A 12,191-nucleotide genomic window follows, 5' to 3' on the forward strand; every position below is an offset into this window, starting at 1 on the left:
CAGTTAACAAATTTTCTATTGCGATTAGAGCTATGTTCACCTGTTAAAACATGTTAAGATATATGTAAGGAACAACCTTTGATGATATGTGGACGTGTAGGACCTATCAAATCAGAGCGTAAGTGATTTTCCTATGGAACCATAGCAAAAACACGATTTTTGATTGGAGACACCTCTAAATCATATCCAAATGAAGCCATTTTAGGCGAAAATTCTTAAATTCACACCTAGAACAAAAATTTGAACTGACCCATGTATATTTCAAAACTGTTTCAAAATGTGGAGAGGTCTAATACATAGGGACACTTCATTAATCGTTTATATGTCGATATACGAAACTAGGTTTTACATTTCTTACAAAAGAAATGTATAGAATTCGCTCAAACTTTCAAGATTTTTCCCGAGGCCCGGAGGGCCGAGTCTTATATACCAATCGACTCAGCTCGACGATTTGGGACAATGTCTGTGTGTGTGTGTCTGTGTGTGTGTATGTAACGGACAAATTCTCATTCGTGTTTCTCAGCAATGGCTGAACCGATCTTATCCAAACCAAGTTTAAATGAAAGAACTAAAAGCAGTATGAACGCTATTAATTTGTTTTTGATTCTGATGTTTAGTTTCCAAGATATGAATGTTTGAATGCGTAAAATGGCGTTTTTTGCAGTTTTTTTAAATTATCTGCCGAAATTGACAACATAGATTATATGTTTTTAGACAGCTATAACAAATACCTTTCGAACAAGTTACAGATTGTTGAAATCGGACTATTATCAAAAGAGATATTTAACATTAAATGCGAACGAAAGATTTTTATCATTTCCCATTGCCAGAAATATGACCAAAAACATGTAATCTATTATTAACGCCAAAACGGCTTATTTTAGGTCAATAGTATCTTCCGAGAATTTAATGGAGGTAATTTGCCCTTTCTTTTGGTATTGTGCTTTTGCTGATTAATTCCCCTATGAGTGAGATATTTTCACAAATTTTCTTGGAAGTGATTATATCGAAATGATGTCTTCAGCAAATTTGTAGCTCTTACTTTTGCAAATAACTTTACTAAAGACTTTAAATATCTATTTTGAATACTTTAAAAGTTATGGCTTGTTGTTTGTTGATTACTCTTTGTCGCCTATTTATTGTTCAATATAGTAATAATCCATTGAAATAAGCTAAACATTATTTCGACAAAACGAATTTTGTATTTCATTTTACTATCTACAACCGCTAGAAATAATCACCGAACACTTCCAAGTTGTCTGGAAGGAACTTGATAACTTATCAGTACAAAAATGTTCATTTGTGCGAACCTTCTGACTGCAATTTTTCTAACTGATAACCTGTTGTTGTAAACATCATGAGGACTTTTGATAAATTGTCGGAATAGGGTCTTGATATGTAACTGATCTATTGGTCTTGATTTCACAGTTGTCTAATAGCATCAATATCAAATTCCTGCCTGAAAAAAATTCCAATAGAAAAATCCAGAGTTCAGTAATCAATCATAATCCTCAGATTTATTTTCAAATTGAGCTCGTTTTTGTAGAGATGTACTGTAATAAGGGTCTTTATTTAATAGGAAGCGAAGTTAAAATTGATTTAATGTCTATGAAACATAGAACTGCTCACCAAAAAAATGCATAACTTTCAACATTTGCTAAAAATGTTTTTGCCTTTCTCATTCACTCTAAAATTCGTCAATCTAATCCCGACCCGGAGAACCGAGTGTCATATGCCGATCGACTGAGTTCGTCGAGATCGGAAAATGTCTGTGTGTGTATGTATGTGTTTGTATGTGTGTATGTGGAAAAAAATGTGACCTCTGTTTCTCAGAGATGCCTGGACCGATTTGTATTTGTATTTGTATTTGTATTTAAAATTTGTGTTCATCTGACACTAAGTCTTAATGAACTAAACTAAAAATAATTAACCTAATGTAACAGCAAACGGTGACGAAATTGTGATGAATTATAATTGAGGTCAAAGTGCTCGGCAAGCTCGTTGAAGCGACGAACCATCGCCAAAATCGGACTATTAGCAGCGAGTTGGTGTTTCGCATTTCGATGTGTAGTAATGTCCGAGGGCGAAGAACACGGGTTGGGGCGTAGAGGTTGATTTGTCCAAGGAGATCGGGAACATCATACTCAGCCAACAGAAGCTTTGATATGAAAATGGCCTGCGAAGTATGTCTACGTTCTTGCAAAGTATGTAGTCCTAATAGTCTGCAACGGTTCTCATATGGTGGCAGGATCAACGGATCATTCCAAGGCAATTGACGTAAAGCATATCGTATAAATTTGCGCTGGACAGCTTCAATCCTTTCACTCCACGTTGCATGATAAGGGCACCAGACGATGTTTGCAAATTCCAACAGCGAGCGCACCAGTGAGCAATATAAAGCCTTGAAACACAGAGGTTCCCGGAATTCGCTAGAAATTTTGAACATAAAACCTAGAAGTCGATTTGCTTTGTCGATGGTCGCTGACAGGTGATTGGTATAAGTTAGCCTTTCATCGAGAATAACACCTAGATCTTTTACGTGGTCAACGCGTTGCAGCTGAGTTCCGGCAATGTTGTAGTTAAAATTAAGCATGTCTCTTGTACGATGAAAACTGATGACAAAACATTTCGTAACACAAAGGATCAACATGTTTCTTTGACACCAATTGTAAAATGTATCAATGAGACACTGTAACTCACGGCAATCGGCTTCATTCCTTATCACAAGAAATATCTTCAAGTCATCGGCGAAAAACAGTTTCCCTCCACGCATTAGAACAAAGACCGCATCATTCACGAACAATGAAAATAGTAATGGACCTAGTGTACTACCTTGGGGAACTCCGGAATTATTGCAAAAAGATTCAGACACGTTGTCGCCAATTTGCACGACGCACTCGCGGTGAACAAGGTAGGATCGAAGCCAGTGGCAGAAACTCGAGGTACATCCTAGTTTATCAAGCTTTGCAAGCAGTATCTCATGGTTGACTGTGTCGAAAGCGGCCTTAAGATCTGTGTAGACCGTGTCCACCTGGAGTTTCCTGGATATGTTTTCAATGCAAAACGATGTGAAGCTAACTAAATTCGTCTCAACCGATCGACCAGGGAAGAATCCGTGCTGACAAGGGCTTATGTAATGTTTACTAGCAAAAAACAGCACCTCGTTGATAAGCGCTTCGAAGGTTTTCGACTCAACTCTCAGCGAAGTGATTCCCCGGTAGTTCACGATGTTGCTTTTGTCATTTTTCTTGTGAACCGGAAACATAACTGAAAACTTCCAATCATCGGGAAATTTTTGCTGCTGAAGCGACATATTGAAAAGGTGCGTCAGTGGGATCGCTAAGATATCGGAACATTTTTTCAGAACAGCAGACGGCATAGCACTTTGTCCTGGAGCATAAGACGATTTTGTTTTCCGTATTGCAGAGAGAACCGATTGTACTGAAATAGTGAATACATCCATATCCACTGCCCCAATGGGAACATCACGGGTTGCGTTTTCGAGCTCGACGGCAGATGGCATATCAGTCGTGAAGACACTTGAAAAGTAGCTGGCAAATAGGGAGCATTTTTCCGCCGTTGTAGTCGCTACTTCGCCATTGTAGACCATCCTAGACGGAAGACCCGTTTCCTTTCTCTTCGTTTTAACAAAAGCCCAGAATCCCTTCGGATTTCGTCGTAAGTTTTGTTGGATGCGGTTCACATATCCTTTGTACAGCAATTTATTGTAACAGCAGTACTCATTACTGGCGAGTGCGAAAAAGCGCTTGAGAATAGGGCATCGACGATTTGTGTACGCACGTAGGGCTTTGGCGCGGGTGCGTTTCAGATTCCGAAGCATGGCGTTAGACCATGGAGGCTTCTTGGGAGGTTGATATTCTGGCACGGATTTTTCAACACAGTCAATGAGTAATCGGTTATAGAGATCGACTGCAGCATTTACATCAACTTGATCAAGTAGTACACTCCAGTCAATCAGCGATAGGGTGCGACGTAGTGCTGCTAAATCAGTTTTGCGAAATTACGACGATTCACAGCTAAAGCTTCTTCATATTGTGGTGAACTAATTATGGAAATGGATATTTCCAATGCGGGATGATAGTTATCCAAAGGAACGATAACACTGGAAGCTTCACTCACAGAACACTCAGGCAAAGCATTCTCATTGACGAACACAAGGTCAAGAAAACGGGATTGATGGTTGGAAATCGTGCTTCTTGATTTAGTCCGTGAAAAGCCATCCCGTCCAGAAGTAAGCGGCTGGCAGGATTTGTTGTCGAGGATAACGGGTTAGGGTAAGCGTATCCACGTCCAGAAGAAACCCACATCAGTCCTGGTTGGTTGAACTCACCAAGAACTATTATCACATCGTTTGCATCTGCCTGAGAAGAAGCATGTTCTATAGAGTCGAGATGGAGCTGCGTAATAGTGCAGTCAAGTCGCTTTTCTGGAGGAATGTAAACAGCTCCAATAAAATAGCTCTTCGTCCGCGTAGTAATCTTCGTCCAAACAACTTCAATGCTTGATGAACTATCTACACCAAATTCACAGGAGGCTAGTGCAGAAGAAACAGCGATCAAAACTCCCCCGCCGCGACCATGAACACTGTTATGTGCGCTTCGATCCGCACGATAAACCGCATAAGAATCCCCGAAGAGCTGCATCGATGTAATACGATCATCAAGCCAAGTTTCCGTCAGAACATAAATATCGTAGTCGCCGTCAAGAGCAGCCAAGTACAAGTCCTCGATTTTCGTCCTTAGCCCTCTGACGTTTTGGTAGTATAGCCGTAAATCGTCAGTGCCACGTGGCAATCGTGCCGACATGCTGAAGGGGCGTGATGTACCCGATGGCATGCTAGAAACCAAAAGATTTTCAGGAAGCGAATCGTCATTTAAAGCAAAATACTCGCCTGGGAAGGGAGTTCGGAAGACCCCCTCACGACCTCCGAACGCAGGGCCGGGACGACTGAGCTGGTCGCTGGCTGGTAGCACGACTGCGTCGGAGCGCTCGGGGGCTTCCGTAGTACGGTATAACAGGCGTCCCGGTGATGGCTGCGCAGCGTGAATTTTTTTGTGTAGTCTCGGCGATGGCGGCGAAATTATTCTTCGGCCAAACAACAGCAAATCGTCGGAACGAGTTGTACCCGATGGCATGCTAGAAACCAGAAGGTTTTCAGGAAGCGGATCGTCATTTAAAGCAAAATACTCGCCTGGGAAGGGAGTTCGGAAGACCCCCTCACGACCTCCGAACGCAGGGCCGGGACGACTGAGCTGGTCGCTGGCTGGTAGCACGACTGCGTCGGAGCGCTCGGGGGCTTCCGTAGTACGGTATAACAGGCGTCCCGGTGATGGCAGCGCAACTTGAATTTGTTTGTGTAGTCTCGGCGATGGCGGCGAAATTATTCTTCGTCCAAACAACAGCAAATCGTCGGAACGAGTTGTACCCGAAGTCATGCTAGAAACCAGAAGGTTTACAGGAAGCGGATCGTCATTTAAAGCAAAATACTCGCCTGGGAAGGGAGTTCGGAAGACCCCCTCACGACCTCCGAACGCAGGGCCGGGACGACTGAGCTGGTCGCTGGCTGGTAGCACGACTGCGTCGGAAGGCTCGGGGGCTTCCGTAGTACGGTATAACAGGCGTCCCGGTGATGGCAGCGCAACTTGAATTTGTTTGTGTAGTCTCGGCGATGGCGGCGAAATTATTCTTCGTCCAAACAACAGCAAATCGTCGGAACGAGTTGTACCCGATGTCATGCTAGAAACCAGAAGGTTTACAGGAAGCGGATCGTCATTTAAAGCAAAATACTCGCCTGGGAAGGGAGTTCGGAAGACCCCCTCACGACCTCCGAACGCAGGGCCGGGACGACTGAGCTGGTCGCTGGCTGGTAGCACGACTGCGTCGGAGCGCTCGGGGGCTTCCGTAGTACGGTATAACAGGCGTCCCGGTGATGGCAGCGCAACTTGAATTTGTTTGTGCAGTCTCGGCGATGGCGGCGAAATTATTCTTCGTTCAAACAACGGCAAATTGTCGGACATGCGTCCCGATGGTGGTTGAATTATTCCGTCATAGCTGATTGAACTGATGATGGTGAAGCAGGCTGATGAGTATCGGCCTGAACTGGCGACTGATCTGGCTGCGGATAGAGGGGTTTCCAAAAATTTCCAGCTGATACGGTGCGATTGCTCTTGAATTCGCGGAAAAGAATTCCTTCGGGCCATGTTGAAGCAGATAGGGCTCGCGCCTTGAGCTCAGGTTTGATTCCAACTTTAAACGAGATGAAATTCATTGTGCTTACGTCACGATCCTTTGCAACAAGTCTAACGACTTCCACGTCATCGGTGATAAGACGCTGTTTCGCCAAAATGGAAATTTGGTCAACAGAAACATCGCGTGCAATACGTGAAAGGTAAAGCCAAAACTTCGGTGTACGATCAGCTACTGTTATCGTGCCAAGAGATGGTGAAACAGGCATACCAGTACCACGTAATAGAGATGAGACATTAGATTTAGCCCCATCTTTATTCGGGAAAAGACGGCGAGCTTTGTTACGACTGGCTTCGGCAAATGGACGTTGAGTAGTCTTCGGTGTCAATGAATTAGAATTTATAAGGGCCGTAAAATTCGAACGAATCTCCAACTTCAACTCAGTTAGTATTTCACCCTTAAGTTCTCGACAATTTGGTTGTGTGCACCTAACACCTCTTCCTGTCCAACCTCATAGGCAGCTCTTACAGCTTGTCGATGACGCTTATCGGACATCAGATTAGTGCAGGATTTGCATAGCCAAAATATCTGCTTATTATTTAAAACATCGTCAAAGCAGTTTTCGGCAATCCCGCTGCATTTGGGATGAAAAGTAGCATTGCAAAATCCACGACAGGAGATGTGCGTTCCCGCAATATCATTTGCACACGAGTGGCACAGCAGCGTATTCATTTTCATTCAATCACACCACACACCACAAAAAGCCGAACTGTTGTGATTGCACGATTCTACGAACAATGCCGCTCCACAAGCTACTGCTGTCTCGTAAATGAGCGGGTTGATAGGGCAGCAATAAAATTGATTTTCACGGTAAATTAAATTGCTTCTTAACGGATAATACTATCTTCGATTGACCTTCGTCACCTCACGGGATCGTAACACAAATAACAAGCGTAAACTAAACACGTAACACGTTAAACATCAAAAAGAATAGGGGAGCGTTGTTTACTCAACTCAACACAACCTAACAAACGCTTGCAGTTGTTGCAGTACAAAGTTAGTCTCAAATGAAAGGTACAACCTTCCCATCGGCTGCTATTGAACTTTTTATTGATTGGACTTCCGGTTCCGGAGTTACGAGTTGAAGAGTGCAATCACACAGCAAATTCCCATATAAACTGAAATGAAAAATTTTCAAAATCAAATTTGTATTTTTGATGCCAAAGGACTTTAAAATGCATGAAACATTGAGATGTTTGACAAAATTGACTTCTTTGGACTTTGGTACATTTTTGCCTTTCTCATATAGAAAGGTTATGCAATCACTCCAAAAATCGTCAGTCATGCCGGCCCGGAGGGAGTATGCAGTGAGGGGTTGCTACTTTAAAATTAAAACTAGTTTAAAATTTCTCAACAAGTTGAAAATTTTCGGCAGGACCTGGACCTCCCGGATCTTTCTCCATGATCCGCCGCTGGTTTCAAGCGATGTTTCAGTATCACATAGTATCTCACGATCGTGGCTGTCGATCCATTGTATGTATGTGCAAATCGTACTGAACATGTAATATTCATTTCCACCATTGCATTGAACATAACCAGCTATGGAATCGTAGTCTGGACAAATGAGAAAAGCACAATTGCACCATTAGGTGGATTAAAACAGGTTTTTATTTTGGGAATGCGTCGAGTTGAGACGAAAACGTAATATGATTTATAACGACGATAACACTTTCCGAATGTAGAGAGAAATTTATGAAAAATGACGATTTCCATTCGATTCTAGCAGGTTCTGATCGATTTTGATGAGCATCTCATTTTTGTTGTATGACCAATTATATGTACAGGTCAAATGTTCAAAAACAGTAATTTAAGGTCAAGATAGCATCATTTTGAAACCGCCAATTTCGGAGGTTTAGTATTTTCAATGAGTTTTACAAACGTTAAACAGCGCATCATTTGATAAAATAAATTTGACGGTATATCGTCCAAGGAGTATTCATGGTGAATTTTCGGAATTATGCCGTTTGGACAGTATGATCGATTTTCGCCAAACCCCCACCAAACCGAATTTCTGGCTACGCCGCTGATTTCAAGTAAGTAGAAACAAAGTCGTTCTACACTCGTTCAAAAGTAACTTCTTCGAATGCTGAATATCTATTATAACACATTGAAACCCCGATTTTATCAGCCAAAAATGAACATATGCTTGATGGGCTCTAGCAGACGAACAAGACTGAATTCGAGTAAATCCTTTCTTGAGCATGTTTTCCTTATCATGAAGATATGCGAAATATGCGAAAATAAAAAGTTCATCATAATCAGAAATAGTTATCAGACTACATCAAGGGACGAGAAGAATATTTTAACAGCTTCAGTTTATTATAAAGAAAAAAAATTGCCCTATTTAGTCAATGTCCCCATTTTGTCAGCCTAAAGTATACCATGAAACTGATAAAAATGGGTCTTTATTGTATGTATTACTCGCTGTGTTTCACATTAAGGTTGAACAGAGAAGGGGCAAAAATCGAAAACGAAAAAAGCACTTTTTTTCCACACCGTGGGTTGGATCTTCATAAAAATTAATCAGCAGTACTGTAACAAGATTCTACATAAGCCGATTGATTTTTATAAAGATCTAACAAACGGCGTGGAGGAAAATTGCTTTTTTCGTTTTCAATTTTTGCCCATTCTCTGTGCAACCTTAATAGGTACATTTCATTTTTGGAGATTTTTTATTGCATCGAACAACAACAATTTTTAGGTAGTTTTCAAGGGGTTATTTTATAGACTTCTTCCAAAATTTGGCGAACCTATTCCAATTCGTATACCAATTAATTGGTATACTTAAGGGTTAATATGTTGCAGATAGAGAAAATACTGAAATTTTCAGCTTTTTTCTTACACAATATTACGAAAGATTAATAAACAATTTTTATTAATAAGTTTGTGAAAATTATAAACTATTTGAAATTTTTTAATAGTATAATTTTTTTTATTTAACCGTGATTTTTTAATAAATAGTGACCATCGCTTCACAACGTAGCCTATTTTTCATGGCTTGCGGTGAGCACGATCTCTCGAATTGCTGAACTGAAAATTATGGAATAGAAATTAATTTTTAGTATTATTCACAGATTTAACTCGCCGCGCAGATAGCTCTGAATTAGACCCGCTGGTGCCCTAAGACGATTTCTCTAGATTTTCAGAGCACTGTGCACCCAGTGCATTAAGGCAAGTGACGGAAGGTTATCGAAAAGTTTCGTGAAAATGAAAATTCCAGTAATGATGATGATTTTCCCAAACGGTTCGTTTTCGTGAGGTTTTTATTTGTTCTTTGGCATTAGGATTAGCGATAATAATTCAAATCAAGGATACTACTGGGAAGTTACCTTTAGAAAAAGTTGATGTCGAAGAAAAATTTGAAACTATGCACGCATGCACTTCAGAGATAGCGTGATATCAGGAGCTGCGAATTCATTTCAACGCTTTTTTGTGAAAAGGGCGATACTTACAAATGTAAACATAGGGCTTTTTTCATACATGCGAATGAGGGCTTTGAAACGCAACAAATTAACCTAAAATTTTTGATTCTACGATATTGCTTTCTTAAACTACAGCAAAAAATACAACGGGCGAAACTGTATTTTTGTTTGTTTATTTAAAGTTTCGCCCTTCCACCCTCCATGCAAACAAACAGGGCGATACTTTTTTTGCTAGCAGTTTAGAGGCGAAACTGTTGTTTTCGTATTTTTTTAGGATTATCAAGCTGATACCAGCTGTAAATAGTAACAATGATCTCTATTAAAAAACACGGACGAAATCGGTGGTGTAGAACGGTAATTATTGTAAAGGGCGATACTTCAATGCTGATAGGTGGGACCGCAAAAGTAAACAATCGCCAAAGGGGCGATACTATCATTTTGTCAATTTGAATAACAAAAACAAATTTTAATTTAATAATTTCAAATACTTTATGATGTTTTGGGTTTCGATCACTGAATCATCACTGAATCTGGAAATATTCACTGTTGATTTTCTTTGAATTGTATCACTGCTAGTATCGCCCTTTCCAAGAAAAAGCGTTCATTTCTTAGTTCTCAGTCGCGTTGGAAATTTGAGTAAAGTATAAGCTTCAAATCGATTCAAAAAAAATTTCGGTTTTTTCGGCTCAGTACAATATATAACCCCTTTAGGAAAATTCAGTTTTCCCACCACAACATAGATATTTTATTAACAGAGCATTAACAATAATTCGTTGGTATGTCTATTTTATGGGCCATTTTTTCGCTTTCCCATTGATTTGGTTTGAGATTTCTATCACTGATGTTGTCCTATGCTGATTTGAGCGATTCTCTGAGTCCTGCCACTATCCCATGTAGTATGTGTTATCAAAAACATCGCGAAGCATCAAGTTCTAAATGTTCTCAAGCGATATAATATCCGAAGAGTGATAAGAGTTATAAGAAATGTCTCATCATACTGTTAGGTGGATTAAAAACATTTTTTTTTTAAATTGATGAATCAGAAAATGATTTCTTAGTTAATGATTTATTTGTGTTCTTTGAATTCAATTAGCTATGTGTATCTATTGTTTAATACTTAAATTTAGAGCATTTTTCACGAACGTGCATCCCTTTGAGCGAGAAGTCATTTTGATGTGTACCAATTTCAATGATTAAAGGGCGAACACGAAATTATTGCGACACCGAAAATGTCATGTCAATTTTCTTATAATGTTTAAAATCAAACCAAAATTTTAGGGTAATTTTATACATGTATTTACTTCAAAAATCAAAAGAAAAGTTAATCGATGGAGCCTTAAGTGTAAAATTGAACGCATTTTCGCTTGATGCCCTCCATCAAAGTCTTTACAGTGTCATCCGGTACCAGTTTCTCAGTTTTTTTTCCATTTTCTTAACATGTTCTTCTCGTCTTTGACTGTCTTCTTGCTCTTCCGAAGTTCCTGCTTCATCATTGCCCAGTACTTCCACCGGGCGCAGCTCCGGACAGTTTGGCGGATTCATGTCATTTGGAACAAAATGGACAGAATTAGCCTCATACCACTCCAGGACACTTTTAGAATAGTGGCATGGTGCCAAATATGGCCAAAATAGCGGAGCTTCGTCGTGCTGCAGCAAGAACGGCAAAAGGCGCTTCTCGAGGCACTCAGATTTGTAGATCTCGCCATTTACTGTGCCCTTTGTCACGAAAGGCTCACTCCTCAGTCCGCAAGAGCAGATGGCCTGCCAAATGAGATATTTGGAGGCGAATTTCGACATTTTCTTCTTCTTAAATTTGTCGTTCACATAGAACTTGCTCTTGCCGGTGAAAAACTCCAACCCCGACTCGTAATTTTCTAGGAAACTAAAAACTAAAACAAATCAAATTGAGCTAAAATTGTTCGAAGAAACCATAGAACAATGATAGAATTTTGAATGTAACATTAGTTACATGGAAACCCCGAGCAAAAATTTATTCCAAAGAAAAAAAATTAAGAAAACGATTTCTTTTGTAAATTTCAACATCCCTTAATATCAATGCGAAGCTGGCTAAATGGTGTCTTCGAAGCGTTTCATTAACGTTACAAGTCCGTTCCTCTGTCAATGTGTGGAGATTTATATTTTAAGCTACTCATTGAAAAATTACTTAAAAATTCATCAAAATGTTGAAAAAAATAAATGTTCTGGACACCCCATAGAATATTTCAAAGTTATGCTCAGATGAAAGAGGAGCATCTAAGCTTTCGATTAGTGAGTATTTTGGCGATACTGATTTTTTTGTTTAAATATTTTCTACCAGAGATTCATGCTCGAACTCTACCAGAGACACCGTGATATATATATATATATATATATATATATATATATATATATATATATATATATATATATATATATATATATATATATATATATATATATATATATATATATATATATATATATATATATATATATATATATATATATATATATATATATATA

General features: G+C 39.5%; 1 protein-coding gene across 1 annotated transcript; it reads right to left on the bottom strand.

The window, feature by feature from the left end:
* Positions 1-6,058: 6,058 nt before the first annotated feature.
* On the bottom strand, positions 6,059-6,939 carry LOC131675833 (uncharacterized). Its single transcript, XM_058954973.1, has 2 exons — positions 6,664-6,939; positions 6,059-6,583 (listed from the first exon to the last, which is right to left on the bottom strand). Exons 1-2 carry the CDS (start codon positions 6,937-6,939, stop codon positions 6,059-6,061), a joined length of 801 nt encoding a protein of 266 aa, XP_058810956.1.
* Positions 6,940-12,191: the final 5,252 nt, after the last annotated feature.

This window comes from Topomyia yanbarensis, chromosome 1, assembly GCF_030247195.1.
Source record: "Topomyia yanbarensis strain Yona2022 chromosome 1, ASM3024719v1, whole genome shotgun sequence".
Taxonomy (NCBI): Eukaryota; Metazoa; Arthropoda; class Insecta; order Diptera; family Culicidae; genus Topomyia; species Topomyia yanbarensis.